We start from the raw sequence: 19,755 nt of genomic DNA, 5'->3' as shown, positions 1-19,755 counted from the left end.
CTCTCTGCTGGGTAATTTCTTCACGTCTATCTTCCAGTTTCATGAGCCTCTCTTCAGCTGTGTTTATTGTTTCATTTACTTTAACAAGTGCGCTTATTTCTGAAAAGTCTGCTTGCACGTGTCCTTCGGATCATGCGGAAAATCCGCTTGTCGCTTGCTTTTGTGGTTGCCATGCATTTACATGTCTTATGCGCCTACTGAATACTCCGCGTCTGACTCCAGATCGCGAGTTCCCAGGGCCTGAACCCACCTTTGCTGTTTGCCGGCTTCTACTCGTGATGGTGTTTGCATCTTTCACTGTGAGCTTGTTTTGATTGATCTTGAACTTTGAAATCTAGCGCTCTCAGAAATTTAGAATGTCAGCTTTGGCCACTTTACTTCAGTTTCTGCCTCAGTCCCTGACTTTGCCTTGGAATCTTGCACCCAGGCCTGCTTTTGATTCGAGGCCTGGTTTCAAAGAAGCCCGCCCTTCTGTGTACTCACCGCTTATCTCCAAGCTCACTTTCTTCCTCTAGTTTCAGCCAGAGAGGCCTGGAGGGTCACACCTCAGTGCAGGGGTCTCCCCCAGAGACAGGCTTGGGAGCCTGTCCTGGAGGCCCAGACCAGGCCTGGTTCCCACCAGGCTGCAGACCCCAGCGCCAGCATGGGGGAGGGTCAGGGTTGGTTGCCAGCCCTCCGCGGAAGCCGCTGCCCAAAAGCCATCTACCAGGGCTGATTTCAAGTTCATTGCCGTTAGAATTAACTTTTATTATTTCCTATAAAACTTAATAAAGAGTTCCAAAGAATTTCCTTAAAAAGCTCCTTAAAGTCATACAGTTAAAAATATTAATAATCAATGAGAGGAAAAACACGGCACCCAGACCGTCTTGAATCTGCCCTCTTTCTGGAATAACATATAGACGTGTTTAGAAAACTAGGCGGGTCTTTAAGATATGGCTTCTGGAGTGAGGGAGATGCGAGTTCATGAGACTCTTCCGCGTGGCCAGAAGCAGCGGGCTTTGGCTCTGTTCCCTCTTGATGCCAGGGGGCGGGGCTCTGAAGGTGGGCGGCGGGGCCCAGGTGTCCTCCTCGAGGTGGAAGCCAGGCTGGGCGGCATGGGCAATGCCAGCCAGAGGGAGGGGCGGCCTGGGGGCCTGGGGATGCGCCCTGGCTCTACACGAGCTGAGGAGCCCTGTCCCCAAGCTCTGGGTCCTCCGGCATCACGATCATGGTGACAGGGGTGGGGCTGCTGGGCACAGGGGCCTTCATCGGGGTGCAGCCCCCCACCTCTCTGGTGACCGGGGTCCCCTCCTCCCCACACTCTTCCTTGATGGCAGGCAGGCTCTCGGGCGCCGGGACAAACGGCATCACCACCAGCGTGCGAGGCATCTGCTGGACGTCCAGCTCGCCGTCCAGCCCTCCAGGGATGTTGATGACCGTGGACTCCACGGCCCGGGGCTCCTGGCAGCTGGGGACAGTGTCCTGGTGCTTCTGGGCCCACACGTCCTGGTCACGGCCCTGCAGCAGGGACGGCAGCTGGAGGGCTTCTGGGACAGACTCCGCAGCTGGGATCCCGGTGGAAAAGGACCCCTGGACGCGGGACTCGGCTGGTTCGGGCCCCTGGGCTTCTGCAGAGAAAGGGAGACGTCCCCATGAGCACCTCAGGGCAGGGATGGGAGTGGAGCCCGGACACCGCACAGGGCCCTGCATGCAGGCCCCCGACGGCAGGGCCTGGCGCTGGCAGCAAAGCCCGGGCTCAGCCCCGGGCGCCTCTCCTGCCCCTCAGCACGCCTGTAAGCTGTTTCATTCTTTCTCAAGCGCGTTTTGCTCACGCTCAGTCGCGTCCTACCCTTTGCAACCCCATGGGCGGTAGCCCACCAGGCTCCTCTGTCCATGGGATTTTCCAGGCAAGGGTACTGGAGCAGGCTGCCATTTCCTCCTCCAGAGCATCTTCCTGATCCAGGGATGGAACCTGGGTCTCCTGCACTGGCAGTTGGGCCTTTACCACTGAGCCACCAGGGAGGCCCCGCAAATGTGTTTGGTGATGAACAGTTTTCTGTTCCCTTCAGATATTTTGAACTTTGTCTTTTATTTCTCTAAGCAAAGCAAACCCCGTGGTTATTTGGCGGTTTCGCCTGCTGAGTCCCGAGGCCCTTGGGGCTGTCTCTCCTGTGGTTTCCCTGACTCTCACTCAGGACCCTGGTCTCCACGGGGCGTCAGCCACTCGGACAAGGAGCAGCCGGTTTTCCCTGTTCTGTCCATGTCGTCCGCAAGGAAGCAGCGTTGCGTGATGAAGGGCAAGTCTAAGGGGTCACCCCCTTTCACAAAGTCGGGGTCGGCCGGTGTCCAAGGTCAGCGGTGCTTCTGCTCCCTTCCCCTCTCCCCAAGGGCTGAGGCCGGGGGTGGAGCGCTGGGGCCCTCTTGTTCACCTCTGCACCTGGGGGTCCCGGTTTTATGGGACATCTTAACCCATAACGTCGAGTCAGCCCTGGACTTGGCCCTCTGTGTCTGCCTCCTGCACGTCTGTGAAGGCTAAACTCATCGGGGCTGGTGCCCCGGGCATCTCTCTGGACGTCTCTCTGCCTCAGTCCCCGCCCGAGGCTCCCTTACCTCCCAGGGGGTTCACCGCCCACAGGAAGCCCTCCCTGCGGTACGGGGCGCCCCCCGCGCCCCCCACGCCTCCCCTCCTGGGAGTCAGTCTGCTCGCTCAGGCTCACAGAACAACCTCCCTTCTTCTCCAGTTTCACTGACAGCACATTCGTATTTTGTGATCCTCCAAAACCACCTTACGTGGAACCACGTAGACATCAAACGAGCCTTCCCGGCCGCCAGCTCCCTCCCAGGGGTCAGAGGCGCTGAGCGTTTTGAAAAGTTAACAGCTCAGGTGTCCTGTGCTCAGGGACACACGCTCGTGAGAAGTTAGCATCGTGAACGTTCACTGTTGGAAAGCTGAGTGGTGGATGTTGTTTACACTCTGAAAGGATGAAGACTCACGAATGAAGAGGACTGTGTGAGAGCTCCAGAGACGCCGGCAGGCGGGGCGCGGTGGGGCTGAGCCCGAGGGTCTGCAGGACCCTGCCCCGCGGCCACCGTCACTCTCGGGCTCCTCAGCTCTGGTGGGGCCACCAGGGCGGCCCTCAGCCCGGGAAGACGTTTGCTGCTGCTGCTTAGACCCATGCCCAGCTTTACGTCTGGAGCCCACCGCTGTCGGGCACACAGCGGGGGCGGGCGCTGTCTGTGGGCCCCCTGGCAGGCTCCCCCTTGTCTGCATCACAGACACAGGGGTCCCAGCCCTGGCTTTCTCTGGTGATTTCTCTCCTTTTTCTTTTGGGAATATTGGACATTCTAGACAATCAAATTTAGGTAGGTCTCGACGTGCCCAGACTGCAGAGGGTCTCACCTGAGGCGGAGCCTCGGTTTTCAGCCGCGTCTCCTGCCCTCAGTTGCTTTCTTTCTCTCCGATCCTTTGTGTTCTACAGAAAGAGAAATCACAGGGAGCCCAGGATGTAGGGCTTGTCATACTGCCAAAGAGAGCGAAACAGGTGACACTTTGGAGGACACTCCAGAGACAGGCAGGTCTGCCCCCCACCCTTCGTGAGCTGCGGTGGGCACCGAGCACTTTAGAATCTTCCCCTCGAGCTGGGGCTGGAGCCTGGCAGCCTCGGCGAGAGGCTGACCCTTCTCCGCCCGGTGTGTCAGGACGGACAGAGGGGCACTTTGTCTGACGCATGCGAGGGTCTCAGGAAGCCAGGGAGACCCTCGTGATTCCCAGCACAAGAAAGGCTGGCTGCTCCCTGTGCGGGGCTCTGCCTACCAAGAAGCCTGAGCATTTCACCGGCATCTGAACACAGGCGTGTTCTCCTGCCCTGGCCCTGCAGACTGACGGCGGCACTGTCCTGCGTCTGCCAGCTGGCAGGTCGGAGGGGGACCGCAGTTCTCGCTGGACTCGCTGACCGGTCAGGGATGCGCTGATCCCAGCTTTCAGCGGTGTGTGTGCGGGTCCCAGAGACTGGGCCTGTGCAAAACTTCTGAGAGTCTGGACAGACTTACAAGCAGGTCTGCAGCTGGGAGACTTCTCAGTCCAAACAGCATGCCTGTAAATGCTCTCGACCCTTCCCTGGTCCAGGACTTTAAAAGTATCGTCAAGGTACACATATCGATAGATAATGTGAGTGCGTGAAGATACAACTTCAGGGGAAACAAGGAGGGCCCTCGCTGGGCAAGAAGTACGCACGCCCCAAGAGGAGAAAGCAAAGGCCCAGAGGAGGCTGCTGTGGACGGCGGGAGAGGCCCTCGCAGAATCCACCGCAAGGGAGGTGGGGGCGGCCGCGGGAGTGGGGCCCCTGATGGATAGCTTGCTGGGGCCGCAGTGGGCCCAGCGGCCAGGCAGGCAGCGGGTCGCTGCTGCAAAGCCTCCTGAATCGACAGCAACAGTGGGGTGCCTGCCCCGCATGAAAGCGGCAACCTCAGTGGACAGAGGGCAGTGCAAGTGCACACGGAAACCTCAGTGCACAGAGGGCAGTGCGAGCGCATGCACACCCAAGGGCGTGGCGCCCAGGAAGCGGAGGCGGCTCGAGGTGTCGCCAGACACCCAAGTGCCGCTGGGAATCAGGAGCAAAGCGCTGCCGTGGAGTGAAGAGAAGGCAACGCAGCGGGCGGACGGCAAGCTGGAGGGTGTGGAGCAGAGCCTGCGGGAGGACGGGGGGCACGGGAGTCTGCCAAAAGGAGAGGGGAGCTGTAGGAACCTTCAGAAGCTTGCCCTCCACCGAGGGGCCTCCCAGGGGGCACTAGTGGTAAGGAACCTGCCTGCCAGTGCAGGAGACGCAAGAAATACCGGGCAATCCCTGGACCAGGAAGCCCCCGGGAGCAGGACACGGTGACGCACTCCAGTGTTCTTGCCTGGAAAACCCATGGACAGAGGAGCCTGGTGGGCTACAGCCCACGGGGCCCAGCTGCAGCTTCAGCGAGGCCAGTCCCCACTCCCTACTCCGTGCAGTGCTGGCGGCTGGCCTGTCACAGGTGTGGGGTGTGCGCTCTGGCTCGCCTGGCCCTTCGCTGGGGTGTGGGCACAGCTGCTGTCCTGGTTCTGGCCCCCTTGGCAGCAACAGCCTCCCACGTGCCACCCAGGGGAAGACTTAAAGAGACAGGACCTTCCCCCTCCTGCTTGCAGCCAGTCAAGGATGTCTTCCTCAGGCCACTGGCTGACCAAACAGGCAATGGAAGAAAATTTTCAGTGACAAGAAATACACTCTTTGCAAAATTCAGCCTTCAACAGGCTGGAGCAAATCTGACTTCCATCGTTACCACATGATTTACTACAAAGAAATAGGAAGTCTGGACTTTCAAGTTCATAGTCAAGAATATTGAATCAGCTGCCTCAGAAATACTCAATGAGTCAGAGGACATCACGGACGAAGAATTAAAGCAGATCAGGATAACGGTGTAAGAACAGATCAGAGTATCAACAAAGAAGTAGAAATTATGAACGGAAACTAAACAAATTCTAGAGCTGAAAAGTATAACAATTGAAATTTAAAAATTCACTAGAGGAGCTCAACAGATTTGACCAGTGAAAAAAGGATCAAAAAAAAAAAAAAAACCAGCTTGACTGAACTGAAATTATTAATATCCAGCCTGAACTGTAAAGAAAAAACAATGAAAGGGGGTGAACGGAGCCTGGTGGGCCTGTGGGTCTCCATCAAGACACGCCTCGCAGGACCCCCAGGAGGAGGAGAGAGAAACAGAGCAGGAAAATTGCTGAATAAATAATGAAAACTTCCCCAAACTGATCACAGCATGAATCTATATCCAGTCTGCCCTCTCCAAGGCAAGCGCGAAAAGGCAGAAAGATAGGACACTGAGAGATGAGCTCCCCAGGTCGGCAGGCGCCCGACACGCCGCTGGGGAAGAGGGGAGGACCAGCTCCGCAAAGAAGGAGGAGAAAGACACCCACGATGCCCAGCTGCCGGCGTGAAGGAAGAGACGGAGCCAAAGCAAGACACCCCCGAGGCCCAGCTGCCGGCGTGAAGGAAGAGACGGAGCCGAAGCAAGACACCCCCGAGGCCCAGCTGCCGCGTGAAGGAAGAGACGGAGCCGAAGCAAGACACCCCCGAGGCCCAGCTGCCGCGTGAAGGAAGAGACGGAGCCGAAGCAAGACACCCACAAGGCCCAGCTGCCGGCGTGAAGGAAGAGACGGAGCCGAAGCAAGACACCCCCGAGGCCCAGCTGCCGCGTGAAGGAAGAGACGGAGCCGAAGCAAGACACCCCCGAGGCCCAGCTGCGGCGTGACTGGCGGTGGAGGCAGAGCCCGGCACTGCAAGAACAACGCTCCATAGGAACCTGGAACGCCAAGGCCGTGAGTCAAGGTAAGTTGGAAGTGGCCCGACAGGAGCGGCAGGAGTGAGCACCTGCACTTCAGCAGGCAGTGGACTGGAGTGGGCCGGAATGGGTGAGCTCGATTCAGATGGCCGCTACATCTGCAACTGCGGGCAAGAATCCCTTAGATGAAGTGGAGTAGCCGTCACAGTCAACAAGAGTCCGAAAGGCAGTCCTTGGGTGCAATCTCAAAAATGACAGAATGATCTCTGTTCGTTTCCAAGGCAAACCATTCAGTATCGCAGTAATCCAAGTCTATGCCCGACCAGTAACACCAAAGTAGACATTGAATGGTTCTACGCAACCTAGAGAGCCTACTGAAAGCAGAGGCGTTACTCTGCCGACTAAGGTCCGTCTAGTCAAGGCTATGGTTTCTCCTGTGGTCATGTATGGATGTGAGAGTTGGACTGTGAAGAAAGCTGAGTGCCGAAGAATTGATGCTTTTGAACTGTGGTGTTGGAGAAGACTCTTGAGAGTCCCTTGGACTGCAAGGAGATCCAACCAGTCCATCCTAAAGGAGATCAACCCTGGGATTTCTTTGGAAGGAATGATGCTAAAGCTGAAACTCCAGTACTTTGGCCGCCTCATGCAAAGAGTTGACTCATTGGAAAAGACTCTGATGCTGGGAGGGATTGGGGGCAGGAGGAGAAGGGGACGACAGAGGATGAGATGGCTGGATGGCATCACCGACCCGATTGATGTGAGTCTGAGTGAACTCCGGGAGATGGTGATGGACAGGGAGGCCTGGCGTGCTGCGGTTCATGGGGTCACAAAGAGTCAGACGCGACTGAGCGACTGAACTGAACTGATGAAGGACCTACAGGACCATCTAGAAAGTGAAAGTGAAAGTCACTCAGTTGTGTCTGACCCTTTGTGACCCCACGGACTATACAGTCCATGGAATTCTCCAGGCCAGGATACCAGAGTGGGTAGCCTTTCCCTTTTCCAGGGGATCTGCCCAACCCAGGAATCGAACGGGGCCTCCTGCATTGTAGGCAGATGCTTTACCAATTGAGCTATCAGGGAAGTCCTTCTAGGCCTTTAGAGCCGACACCCAAAAGAGACGTCCTTTTCACCATAGGGGACAGAGATGCAAAAGCAGGAAGTAAAGAGAGACCTGGAGTAACAGGCAAGTTTGGCCTTGGAATGCGGGATGAAGCAGGGCAAAAGCTAACAGCGTTTTGCCAAGAGAACGCACTGGGCATAGCAAATACCCTCTTCCAATGGCACAAGGGACGACTCTACACATGGACGTCACCAGATGGTCAACACCGAAGTCGGACTGATTACATTCTTGGCAGCTGAAGATGGAGAAGCTCTATACAGTCAGAAAAAACAATATTGGGAGCTGACTGTGGCTCAGACCATAAACTCCTTATTGCCAGATTCAGACTTAAATGGAAGAAAATAGGGAAAACCACTAGACCATTCAGGTAAGACCTAAATCAAATCCCTTATGATTATACAATGGAAGTGACAAATAGATTCACAGGAGTAGATCTGACAGACAGAGTCCCTGAAGAACCATAGATGAAGGATGGTAAATTGTACAGGAAGTGGTGATCAGAACCATCCCTAAGAAAAAGAAATGCAAAAAGGCAAAATGGTTGTCTGAGGAGGTCTTACAAATAGCTGAGAAAAGAAGAGAAGCAAAAGGCAAAGGAGAAACAGAAAGATATACCCATCTGAATGCAGAGTTCCAAAGAACAGCAAGGAGAGAAAAGAAAGCCTTCTTGAGTGAACAATGCAAATAAATAGAGGAAAACAACAGAATGGGAAAGACTAGAGATCTCTTGAAGAAAATTAGAGACACCAAGGGAGCATTTCATGCAAAGATGGGCTCGATAAAGGACAGAAATGGTATGGACCTAACAGAAGCAGAAGATATTAAGAAGAGGTGGCAAGAATACACAGAAGAACTGTACAAAAAAGAGCTTCATGACCCAGATAGTCATGATGATGTGATCACTCATCTAGAGCCAGACATCCTGGAATGTGAAGTCAAGTGGGCCTTAGGAAGTATCACTATGAACAAAGCTAGTGGAGGTGATGGAATTCCAGTTGAGCTATTTGAAATCCTGAAAGATGATGCTGTGAAAGTGCTGCACTCAATATGCCAGCAAATTTGGAAAACTCAGCAGTGGCCACAGGACTGGAAAAGGTCAGTTTTCATTCCAATCCCAAAGAAAGGCAACGCCAGAGAATGCTCAAACTACTGCACAAATGCACTCATCTCACACGCTAGTAAAGTAATGCCCCAAATTCTCCAAGCCAGGCTTCAACATTGGAGAAGGCAATGGCACCCCACTCCAGTACTCTTGCTTGGAAAATCCCATGGACGGAGGAGCCTGGTAGGCTGGGGTCCATGGGGTTGCTAAGAGTCGGACACGACTCAGCGACTTCACTTTCTTTTTTCACCTTCATGCATTAGAGAAGGCAATGGCAACCCACTCCAGCACTCTTGCCTGGAGCATCCCAGGGACGGCAGAGCCTGGTGGGCTGCCATCTATGTGTTCGCACAGAGTTGGACACGACTGAAGTGACTTAGCAGGCTTCAACAGTACATGAACCAAGAACTTCCATATGTTCAAGCTAGATTTAGAAAAGGAAGAGGAAGCAGAGGTCAAATTGCCAACATCTGTTCGATCATAGGAAAAGCAAGAGAGTTCCAGAAAAACATCTATTTCTGCTTTATTGACTATGCCAAACCCTTTGACTGTGTGGACCACAGCAAACAGTGGAAATTCTTCAAGAGATGGGAATACCAGACCACCTTACCTGCTTCCTGAGAAACCTGTATGCAGGTCAAGGAGCCACAGTTAGAACTGGACGTGGAACAACAGACTGGTTCCAAATTGGGAAAGGAGTGCATCAAGGCTGTATATTGTCACCCTACTTATTTAACTTCTATGCAGAGTACATCATGCAAAATGCTGGGCTGGAAGAAACACAAGCTGGAATCAAGATTGCTGAGAGAAATATCAATAACCTCAGATATGCAGAGGACACCACCCTAATGGCAGAAATTGAAGAGGAACTAAAGAGCCTCTTGATGAGGGTGAAAGAGGAGAGTGGAAAAGCTGGTTTATAACTCAGAATTCAAAAAACTAAGATCATGGCATCTGGTTCCATCACTTCATGGCAAATAGATGGGGAAACAATGGAAACAGTGACAGGCTTTACTTTCTTGGGCTCCAAAATCACTGCAGATGGTGACTGCAGCCATGAAATCAAAAGATGCTTGCTCCTTGGAAGAAAAGCATATTAAACCAACCTAGACAGCATACTAAAAAGCAGAGACATTACTTTGCCAACAAAGGTCCCATATAGTCAAGGTTATGGTTTTTCCAGTAGTCATGTATGGATGTGAGGGTTGGACCATAAAGAAGGCTGAGCGCCAAATAATTAATGCTTTTGAACTGTGGTGTTGGAGAAGACTCTTAAGAGTCCCTTGGACTGCAAGGAAATCAAACCAGTCAATCCTAAATGAAATCAGTCCTGAATATTCACTGGAAAGACTGATGCTGAAGCTCCAATCCTTTGGCCACCTGATGTGAAGAGCTGACTCATTAGAAAAGACCCTGATGCTGGGAAAGATTGAAGGCAGGAGGAGAAGGGGACGACAGAGGATGAGATGGTTGGAAGGCATCACTGACTCAATGGACATGTTGAGCAAGCTCCGGGAGATGTGAGGACAGGGAAGCCTGGCGTGCTGCCGTCCATGGGGCCGCAAAGAGTCAGACATGACTAAGCGGCTGAACAACAGCAACAGTCAAGAAGCTGAACTTGACTCCAAGCAAGTGAACCGAACACTCTCAGTGAGAAACGTCACAGCCAGTTTCTCAGAACCTAAAGAGAGAATTTTGAAAGCAGCAAGAGACAGAGCTAATCACAGAGGAGAGCTCCTCAGTGTGATAAACAGCAACTTCTCATCAGATTCCATGCAGGCCAGAAGGCACTGGGGGCGCATGAGGTCATGAAGGGGAAAAAAAACTGCCAACCAAGAATTCCAAGCCCCCCAAAGCTATCTTTTAAGAATGATGGAGAAACTAAGACATTTTCAGGTAAACAAGGGCCGAGGCACTTTATTACAATAGACCTGCCATCCAAGAAACGCTAAAAAGACATGACACAGTTTACTAGTCTCTCCAAATTCTTCAGGTTAAAATGAAAAGATACCAGACACCAAAGCCTTAAAAGCAATAAAGAATACAGGTAAAGGAAACCACACATGTTAGTTTATAAGCCAGTATTACTGTACTTTGATTCGTAAGTCTTCCCCTTTTCTATATGATTTAAAGGCAGATGCATAAAACAATAATTATAAATTTCTGTTCATGGGCACACCATATACAAATATGTAATCTGTGACATTAACAAATAAAGGAGGGGAGACGGAAATGTGTGAGAAGAGAGTCTTGGAACACTATTGAATACTGAATTAAAATACCATTGAAACTGAATTAGTATTATTCAATTCAATAAAGTAGAACTTTATTGTTCTAAATTTAGAATGTTCATTGTGATCCTCAAGGCAACCGTTAAGAAGATGACTACAGGCCATGCAGAAAAAGGGAGGAAGAAGGTGATCGCTGGGCACCGTAGAAAAAGGCAATTAAACACAAAAAGTCGGTTGCTCTTGTTCCTCAACCCCTAATGGAGGATTGAGGAACAATGTATGTGATAGCTGAGTAGCAGAAGTAAGTCCTTATCTACTGATTAATCACCTTCAACATGAATGAAGCAGGAAAAAGTAGAAATCCCATGGGAATCGGGGAGCCAGACCCCTGCCTCACACCGCACACACCAACAACCACAGATAGGAGAGGAAGGTCGAAATGTTAGACTTTCGGTGGGAGGTATCGAAGACGCTCCTTTAGGTCTTTGGGTGCAAGATTTGTGAACAGAGCGCCAAAGCACTATCTCTGAAATATTCGTGGGCTCACCTGGGGTGGCGGGGAGCTCTCAGGGGTGATGGTGCTGACGGAGGTCAGGCTGGAGCACCCGGACAGCGGGGGCAGGAACTCCTTCCGCTTGACTCTGTGGGACCGAGAGACACGGAGACACGGGATCGGGCGTGGGGCGGCGCCACGAGGGAGCCGGGGGGCCGGGGCTGGGGTGTCTGAGGGCTGCAGGGGAGAGCGTGTGTGTGCCCGTGCGCGTGTGTGTGCACGCTTGGGCGTGTGTGCTCGTGTGTGTGTGAACACGCACGCCTACACTTCCACAGACAGAAGTCAAGCGAGCGTGATGCCTGGTGTCCAGCTCAGGCGCCAGCCCTGAGCAGAGTGACCTCGAGGGGTCGTGCCTTCCATGCTGGGGCAGAGCTGAGAGGCAGAGGCAGCGACTGAGCTCCGCACAGGGCTTTCCTGCCCCATATGCTCCGTCACAGATGCTCTCTCTCCTAGGAGACCTGCGCAGAGGCGCGCTCCCAGCCCCCGTCGGGTGGAAAGGCTGGCAACTCACCGCACTGCGGACGCGATCCTGCCGGCGCTCGCTTCCTGCGGGCAGGAGGGGAAGAGCAGCGGGTCAGAAGGAGCCAAGCCCCGCCCTGGCCGTCACGTCAGGGCTCCTGGGGGCCCCGGGTCCAGGGAGGGCGCTGGAGGATGGCGCCCGGCCCCACCCGCGAGCTCTGGCTGAGCTGCGCCCCCTCCCTTCCGTGGTTCAAGTCCTGTCCTTCATGACGCAGCACGTGACCATCCTTGGAAACCGGGCCGCTGGGAGGCTATCAACAGGGGAGCCAGGTCACCCGTGTGGGTCCCGGCCCTCGAGGCCTGATGTCCTCGCAGGAGGATGAGCTCCGGACGAAGACCGTGGGCCCAGGTGGCGCTGACGGCTCAGAGGCACCAGCCCTGGCGATGCCCCACCGCAGACTTCTAGCTCCAGGGCGGGAGAAGGAGGTGAGCTGCCTGGGCGGCTTGGCCTCTGCAGCCCCAGCAGCGAAGCACAGCGTCACAGGCGCTCGGGCGCACTTCTCCTTGGTCGGGGGGGGGGGGCAGGACAGCCTGGCCCCAGAAGGCGCCCATTTGGCCTCCGGGCACGGGCCTGGCCTCCCTGCCTCTGACTCAGACTTGGCATCCGCAGGTTGGAGCCTCACGGGCAGGTGTGTGGTGACCCTCCCTGTGGCTCTCTTCTGCGCGTCCTCGGGGCCTGATTCTGGGCATCTTTTCAGGTGCTCATTTGCCATCCAATAAATTGCTTTCAGTGAAGAGTTTGTTCAAATCTACAGTTTTAACTGTGGTGCTGGAGAAGACTCCTGAGAGTCCCTTGGACTGCAAGGAGATCAAACCAGTCAATCCTGAAGGAAATCAGTCCTGAATATTCATTGGAAGGACTGATGCTGAAGCTCCAATACTTTGGCCACCTGATGTGAAGAACTGACTCATTGGAAAAGACCCTGATGCTGGGAAAGATTGAGGGCAGGAGGAGAAGGGGACGACAGAGGATGAGATGGTTGGATGGCATCACCGACTCAATGGACATGAGTCTGAGTAAACTCCGGAAGCTGGTGATGGACAGGGAGGCCTGGCGTGCTGCGGTTCATGGGATCACAAAGAGGTGGATGTGACTGAGCAACTGACCTGACTGAACTCAGGTTATTTCAGATTTTTGTTTTTATAAACAATGTTTATAAAATGTTACAGGGAACATCTCTGTCATAGAGCTTTGTCTGTTTTTCTAAGATTGGGCTTTAAGTTAATGGTGGTAGACAGCCGATGCTCCCACGTGCTGAGGGCTGTGCCGGGGTCACCTCCTGTAATCATCACCCACACACTCAGAGGTTTGTGCGGGGCCCCCTGCCCAGGTAACTGCAGAACAGGGTTGGACCCGGGAAGCCTTGGAGTCTATTTTCATTCTTGGGAGTGCACTTCCTGGGTCCAAACGTTTATCAGTGGATTTACCCAAAGGAAGACCCTTTAAAAGCAAACCAGTGACCTAACATGCCTCATGGTGACTGACCTTGCAGTTTCAGGGTGCATCTCAAGGTCGTCTCCCACACACGAAGGAGACGAGAGGTGACACCTCGCAGTCATCTCACGATGGACACACGGGTCACTTTCCTCTTTAGTAGGTAGCACTCTGCACCGTATCAAAGGAGGCCTTACACAGGAAATCTTAACACAAGATCACACGCGATTTCCTCCAGAGCAGTGACCGGGGAGAGACGGGTGTGTGTGTGCGTGCCCGTCTGGGCCTGAGAACGGACACAGAACCCTGCTTCGCCCACACAGACACGTGTCTCAAGAGTGACCAGGGACCTACATTCAGGAGCCCAGACCCTCACCCTCACCTGGGCTGGGCTCGAGCACAACATTGGGTAAACATACGGAGTGTGGACCCCGTGTCTCAAGGGGGAGCTCTCAGCTTTTCATCGCGAGGTAAGATGTAAGCTGTGAGATTTCAAGGTGCCCCCTGAGGGAATGGGACCTTGTCCTTGCGTTCCCAAGCTGGGGCTGCTTTAAAATCATGAGTGGGAGTTTGTTGCCATCCGGTCCTCGCTCTGCACAGCCGCGTCAATACGATGGTTGTCCAACCCTCACCCGACCCAGGCCTCAGACGCGGTGCCGCGTCTGCACCGGGGCGGGGAAGGTGGGGCAGCTGCAGCGTCTCCAGACGCTCACACCCAGGCCCGCGAGGACCGGCGGGGACCGACCAGCCTCTGTGCTGAAGGCCAACCCGGTGAGGGCCCAGGACCAGCGTGTCCTCAGAGGCAGACCGTGTCCGCGCTGCTGCCCCGGGAGGCCTCGGAGGGCCTCGCACTGCGCCCACGGGCTGCTGAGCCCCCGAGGGGCGAACCCGCAGCAGACGGGCTGGGGCCACGCAGACACGGTGCGCTTGGCCCTACAAGCCTCACAGCACATGGCTCACATCTGCTTCTCTCGCACGCGTGCCTCACGGCTACAGACACCATGCCACGCGCCCACCACCATTCCCGGGCAAGGAGCACGGCCCCCAAACACTGCAAACATCTGAAGCGGGCGTGCGAGACCGGCACCGCCTGTGCTGCGCGGCCCTCTGCGGGGTCCTGGGGTGGCCGCGCCCCTGGCCCCGGCCCCCACCCCCCCGCACCAGGCTCACCTGCTGTGATGAGCAGCTGTTGGCACGGATGCCGAGGTTGGAGGCCTGCGAGTAGTCCGGGGTTGCTGGCAAGAGGTGCATGGACTTCACGCTGGCGGGGACGCACAGGAGAGAGAAAGCGCGTGTCAGCAGACGGGGATTCCTGGGGGCCCAGCAAGTCTCACGGTCGTGGTTTTCCATTTTCCTGAGGACCTCACAGCTTGGGATGGGTCGCGGGCTCCCCTGCCCCAGAAAAGGCAGAAAGCAAGCAGCCTTGCTGAGCCCCGGAGCCTCCGAGTGGACGGAGAACCGGGGCCTCCTGTCTTCAGCCCCCGTTTTGTGGGAATTTGTCGCACTGAACCCAAAATGCACACAGGAGGGTCCCGTTGAATTATCCGCGTGTGGTCATCTGAGTCTTGAGGAACGGAGACCCGGGAAGGCTAGCGGAGAGATCGGAACGGGAGGAGGACTGGGACCGCTGCGGAGGGCGGGAGGAGCCTGTCTCCCGGCACTCCCGGGTCCTCCCCCGCGGGGGCGGAGCAGAGGCCAGGCTCACCTGGCTGGGCTTCTGCTCCGAGGAAGCCAGGAGAGGATGCGTGCTGGTGTGTCTCCACGTGAGAGGCCGTGATCCTTGTTCATATTCTCATCCCACCCACTTCACATTTCAGAACAGAGGGAACAGTCCAGAAGAAACTCTTAGAAACGGGACAATCACCACCACCAGGGACACTTGGTAAAGTCCTCCGTAGAGGCTTTCCTCTGAAACGTGCCCTCGGAGCCCCCGCACACCGCATGGGTGTGTGCCGGGCGTGTTCCTCTTCAGCAGGTGTCACGAGGCTTAGAAACTTCCTCTGATCGCTGTGAACTCGACCCCACCGGCTCTGACTGGCTCTAAGAGGATCAGCCTCGGGGGTGGGGCTGGGAATGGCTGCCAGCAGTGCCAATTTGCTCAACTGGACCCAGAAACTGCGTTACCGGGAAAACATTCCCTGCGACAAAAGAGACTACCAGAATTTACTTCCCGTCTCATCTAGAGGATTTGTAACTTGCTTGTATCACATTTTACCCATTGTCAACCCTTGATTAAACAGGGCCAGCTCCTCTCCAGGAGAAAGAACACAAGCTGGATCGGAAATGAAAACAAATGTCCCCGTAAAAATATGCATGAGGCAGCTGCCCAAGGGGGGTGAGTGGACCCGTAAAAGTCGTGTTGTTTTCTTTTAACAGAAAGAACCTCACAATACATGAGGCAAAACAAGAGGCTCCTAAGGAATCGTACATGATCACTTTTATAAAATAAAACATTGTATATATATATATATGCCCAGAAAAGGTACTGGAAAGAAAGATGTGAAAGATACAAATCAATGTCCCAGCAATAGTCATTAGTGGGCGGGGAAATCTGTGTGTTTCTGCTTTTATACTGGGAATTTGTATTTCCAAATTTTCTATAATAAATACATGTTGATTCTAAAAAAAAAAAATTAAGGCAAAAGTCTACCGTCCTGGTTCCAGTTAAGTTTCTGCCTTTCTTACCAGAAAAGGGAGAAGTAGAAAGTGCTCTTAGATTTCCCTTCAAGGATCACGGTTAAATGATACTTTGAAGTGAAATTCAAAATGATGAGGGTTTACACGTTAGTGTTGCCAATCAGATTTCTAAGGAAGGAAAACTGGAAGAAAACTTATTGGGTTGTTTGAAAGAGAACAGTCCTTGCACAGTGAACTGGGTTTCCTGGCCAGCTGTTAACTAAGCAAGAACCTCAGGAACTCTGAGCCTTTGGGACACTGCCGAGTGCTGTCTTTCTCTTAGCTCCGCCTCCTGGGGTTCCGTGGGCCCTCTCTGCCCCCTGAATGCAGGACGGGGACGCAGTGACCCCAGGGCCACAGCCCCAGCGCCCCACCCCGGCCCCAGGGCGCCCCTGCTGAAGGCACTCCAGGCCCCTTCCCCGCCCCCAGGGGAGACGACTCTGTTCCCCCACCTGGGGCAGCGACGCCGGGAGGAGCCTAGTCTCCCGCGAGTGAAAGTGTATTCAGCACGACGCCAACCCCAAAGGCAGGCGGCTTGGAGCTGACAAAATCACTTGACAGTTTACACGGGAAACAACTGTGCAAGAACTGCCAACAATCTGAGAATGAAAAAGGCTTGGGAGGGATTTGTCTGCTAGGGAGTAAAGAGAGGCTGCAGAAGAGAGAGGGGGCGGAGGAGGCAGAGGCTGGCGCGTCCAGACACGGAGGGTCGTGGGCCGTCTATGCCACGGGGACCACTGAGCTTGTTCCCTCTCTTGTTGTATCCAAAAGCCAAGATGTCCTGAGGAGCAAAGTGCAAAGAAAGCAAGCAACACTGCGAGAATCTCACAAAGACTTGGAGGGATGTTTGGAAAACTCGGGAGCAAAGAAGATTTTTAAAAGAAAAATAAAAATTTGACACATTTGGCTTCAGAAAAATCTGTGGCCCCTACGGTGCAAAAGGGGCTCCCTGGTGGCCCAGAGGTTAAAGCGTCTGCCTGGAATGCAGGAGGCCCAGGTTCGATCCCTGGATTGGGAAGATCCCCCTGGAGAAGGAAATGGCAACCCACGCCAGTACTCTTGCCTGGAGAATCCCATGGAGGGAGGAGCCTGGTGGGCTACAGTCCATGAGGTTGCAAAGAGTCGGACACGACTGAGCAAATTCACTTCACTTCACTTCACATTGCAAAAGACATAATAAAGAAACTTTTTAAAATGACAGATTGGATGAAATGTATTTGAGACACAAGGAACAAAGAAGTAATTAGTATTTTCAATAGTCAAGAGCTCTTAAAATGGACAATATACAAATACCCCAGCATAAAAATGGGGAAAATATTTGAAAACCTAATGCGATGCACACAAGAGATTGTCAGACAGTCACAACAGATGAGACGATGGACATTCCCACTGGTGCTGAGAGGAACGCGCGTAGAGACAGTCACTTGTTTTCCTTGGATTAAACCAGATACACTGTCCCTGTGCTGCAGAAGCTGGGGAAACCAGTGGAGTGTGAGTCACTCTAGCTTTGGAGGAAGTAATCGTGCAGACTTATGAAGATTTAGCACAGGCAGCCCTTTGCCTTTGGACGTCCGACAGAAGGAAAACCAGCTGCCCCTGACACCAGGGCCCCTCGGAGGCTCAGCGGGGAAGAGTCCAGCTGCAGCGCGAGAGACGCGGGCTCGGTGCCTGCGTCAGGAAGATCCCCTGGAGAAGGCCGTGGCCGCCCACTCCAGGGTTCTTGCCTGGAGAATTCCATGGACAGAGGAGCCTGGCGGGCTACCGACCACAGGGTAGCAAAGAGTCAGACATGACGGACGCGACTTAGCACACGCGTGCGCCTGACAAAGTTGGCACCAAGTCACTTCTGGTGAACTGTCTGAGCAAGCCACGCGGCCGGAGCCCCACGGCCAAACAAGCCCCACGGCCAAACAAGCCCCGCGGCCAAACAAGCCCCGCGGCCAAACAAGCCCCGTGGCCGGAGCCCCGTGGCCAAACAAGCCCCGCGGCCAAACAAGCCACGCGGCCAAACAAGCCACGCGGCCGGAGCCCCACGGCCAAACAAGCCCCGCGGCCAAACAAGCCCCGCGGCCAAACAAGCCCCACGGCCAAACAAGCCACGCGGCCGGAGCCCCGCGGCCAAACAAGCCCCGCGGCCGGAGCCCCGCGGCCAAACAAGCCACGCGGCCAAACAAGCCACGCGGCCAAACAAGCCACGCGGCCGGAGCCCCGCGGCCAAACAAGCCACGTGGCCGGAGCCCCGCGGCCAAACAAGCCCCGAGGCCAAACAAGCCACGCAGCCAAACAAGCCACGCGGCCAAACAAGCCCCGCGGCCAAACAAGCCCCGCGGCCGGAGCCCCACGGCCTGTCTGGGGGTGGCCGACTAAATCCTGGCCTGCCCGTGGGGTCTGCCGATGAGAGGCGGCCGCGTCTGCTCCCCAGGTCACAGGAGCCGCCCCCCGGGTCACAGGAGCCGCCCCGGACCTCCGGTGGGGGGTGTGAACGAGGGCGCGGCAGACGGACGGGGCGGTATCATCTAACCCTAACCCCGTAAGTTTCTCACATGGATGGAGAGCGCTGAGAGCTGCTCGGGCGTCACCCTTGAGGTTCTGCTGGGGGGCCACTGTCTTTACGCTGGTTCACGAGCCCGTGTCATGATATAATAACGAAGAAGCGGTGAGGAACTAATCTCAACCGATTCTCACACTAAAGGGGTAGCCAGTCCGGCTTCCTGGCATGGAGCTGGGGGGTCTGGCAAGGCCACAGATGGCTGAGCCAAAGGGGGTTGCTCTCAACACTTGGAATCTGAGGCGCTTGCTCTGCTGGGTTTCAGACTGGCTTGGGGCTGGTGACCTTTGCTCCTTCAGATTTCTTCCTTCTTGAATGGGTGTGTCTAGCCTATGATGGTGCCCGCAGTGCATTTTGGAAGCAAATAGCTTGTCTGGTTTCACAGGTTCACAGATGGAGAGGACTTTGGTCCAGGATGAATCCTGCCCACAGTCTCAGCCATTGCAGATCTGTGCGGCTTAGGTGACAGGCTTTGGGACTTAGAGCTGATGGTTGAACTCAGGGAAGTTGCGATGCAATGAATTATTCTGTGTGACAGAAGACGGTGGGCTTTCGGGGGCCAGAGGGCAGACGGTATGGACCAAATTGTGTCTCTTCAAAAAAGATGAGTGGTTGACCCTCGAACAACACGAGTTTGAACTGTGCAGGTTAACATGTGTGTGTGTGTTTCAGTATACCGTTGGCCCTCTGGACTCATGGGTCTCATACCCAAGGCTCACCAAACCTTGGACTGAAATGTCTGTGTTTGGTTGAGCCCTTGGATCCAGAACTCATGGATATGGATGGCTAACTACGGGACTTGAGCATCCGTGAATTTTGTTAAACACAAGGGCTCCTGGAGCCAACCTCCCACGAGAACGAAGGACAGCTGCATTGGAGCCCCGAAGCGTCAGCGTTAACTGATCAACGGACTCAGAATGAGCCAGCCTGACTTTTAGGAGCTTAACAAAAGCCAAATGTTATCACGGACCATACAGAACACATTCAGACTCAACACTGCCCACGTTCTCCAGGTGGCGTAGAAAACAGATGAGCGTTGTCTCACTTTTGTGTGTTCGTTCAGACGTTAGTTGTAAAGCAGGCTGAGAAGAATTATTGTACTTTTTGCAAAATAAGTAAAACTGAATAATTGTTAGTAATGTTAAGCGAACTCTTTTATCTGACTTACCTCTGTACAGATGAGCTCGGGTTGGCAACTGGTTTCTGTGAGAATAAATAAGAATCAGTAACGCTGCACAAGAAGGCAGTGCCGACGCTGAGGCTCTCTCCAG

At 54.3% G+C, this 19,755-nt stretch overlaps 1 protein-coding gene and 1 non-coding gene across 4 annotated transcripts in view; one reads left to right on the top strand and one right to left on the bottom strand.

The window, feature by feature from the left end:
• Positions 1–722: 722 nt before the first annotated feature.
• The window catches only part of LOC101109601 (probable palmitoyltransferase ZDHHC11B), a 46,371-nt gene continuing 27,338 nt past the window's right edge, over positions 723–19,755 (bottom strand). For all 3 annotated transcript variants that reach the window (XM_042233990.2, XM_042233988.2, XM_042233989.2), the window contains 6 exons: positions 19,653–19,687; positions 14,431–14,521; positions 11,818–11,852; positions 11,301–11,394; positions 3,380–3,452; positions 723–1,607 (listed from right to left, as the gene is read on the bottom strand). In XM_042233990.2, coding sequence (XP_042089924.1) covers positions 1,153–1,607; positions 3,380–3,452; positions 11,301–11,394; positions 11,818–11,852; positions 14,431–14,521; positions 19,653–19,687 — 783 coding nt within the window. In that variant the 3' untranslated portion in view covers positions 723–1,152. The remainder of the gene's footprint in view (positions 1,608–3,379; positions 3,453–11,300; positions 11,395–11,817; positions 11,853–14,430; positions 14,522–19,652; positions 19,688–19,755) is intronic.
• Positions 16,883–16,954, top strand: TRNAS-GGA (transfer RNA serine (anticodon GGA)). Its single transcript has one exon. It is a non-coding gene; the product is annotated as a tRNA-Ser (tRNA).

This window comes from Ovis aries, chromosome 16 (genome assembly GCF_016772045.2).
Source record: "Ovis aries strain OAR_USU_Benz2616 breed Rambouillet chromosome 16, ARS-UI_Ramb_v3.0, whole genome shotgun sequence".
Classification (NCBI taxonomy): domain Eukaryota; kingdom Metazoa; phylum Chordata; class Mammalia; order Artiodactyla; family Bovidae; genus Ovis; species Ovis aries.
This window is presented reverse-complemented; position numbering and strand designations above follow the sequence as displayed.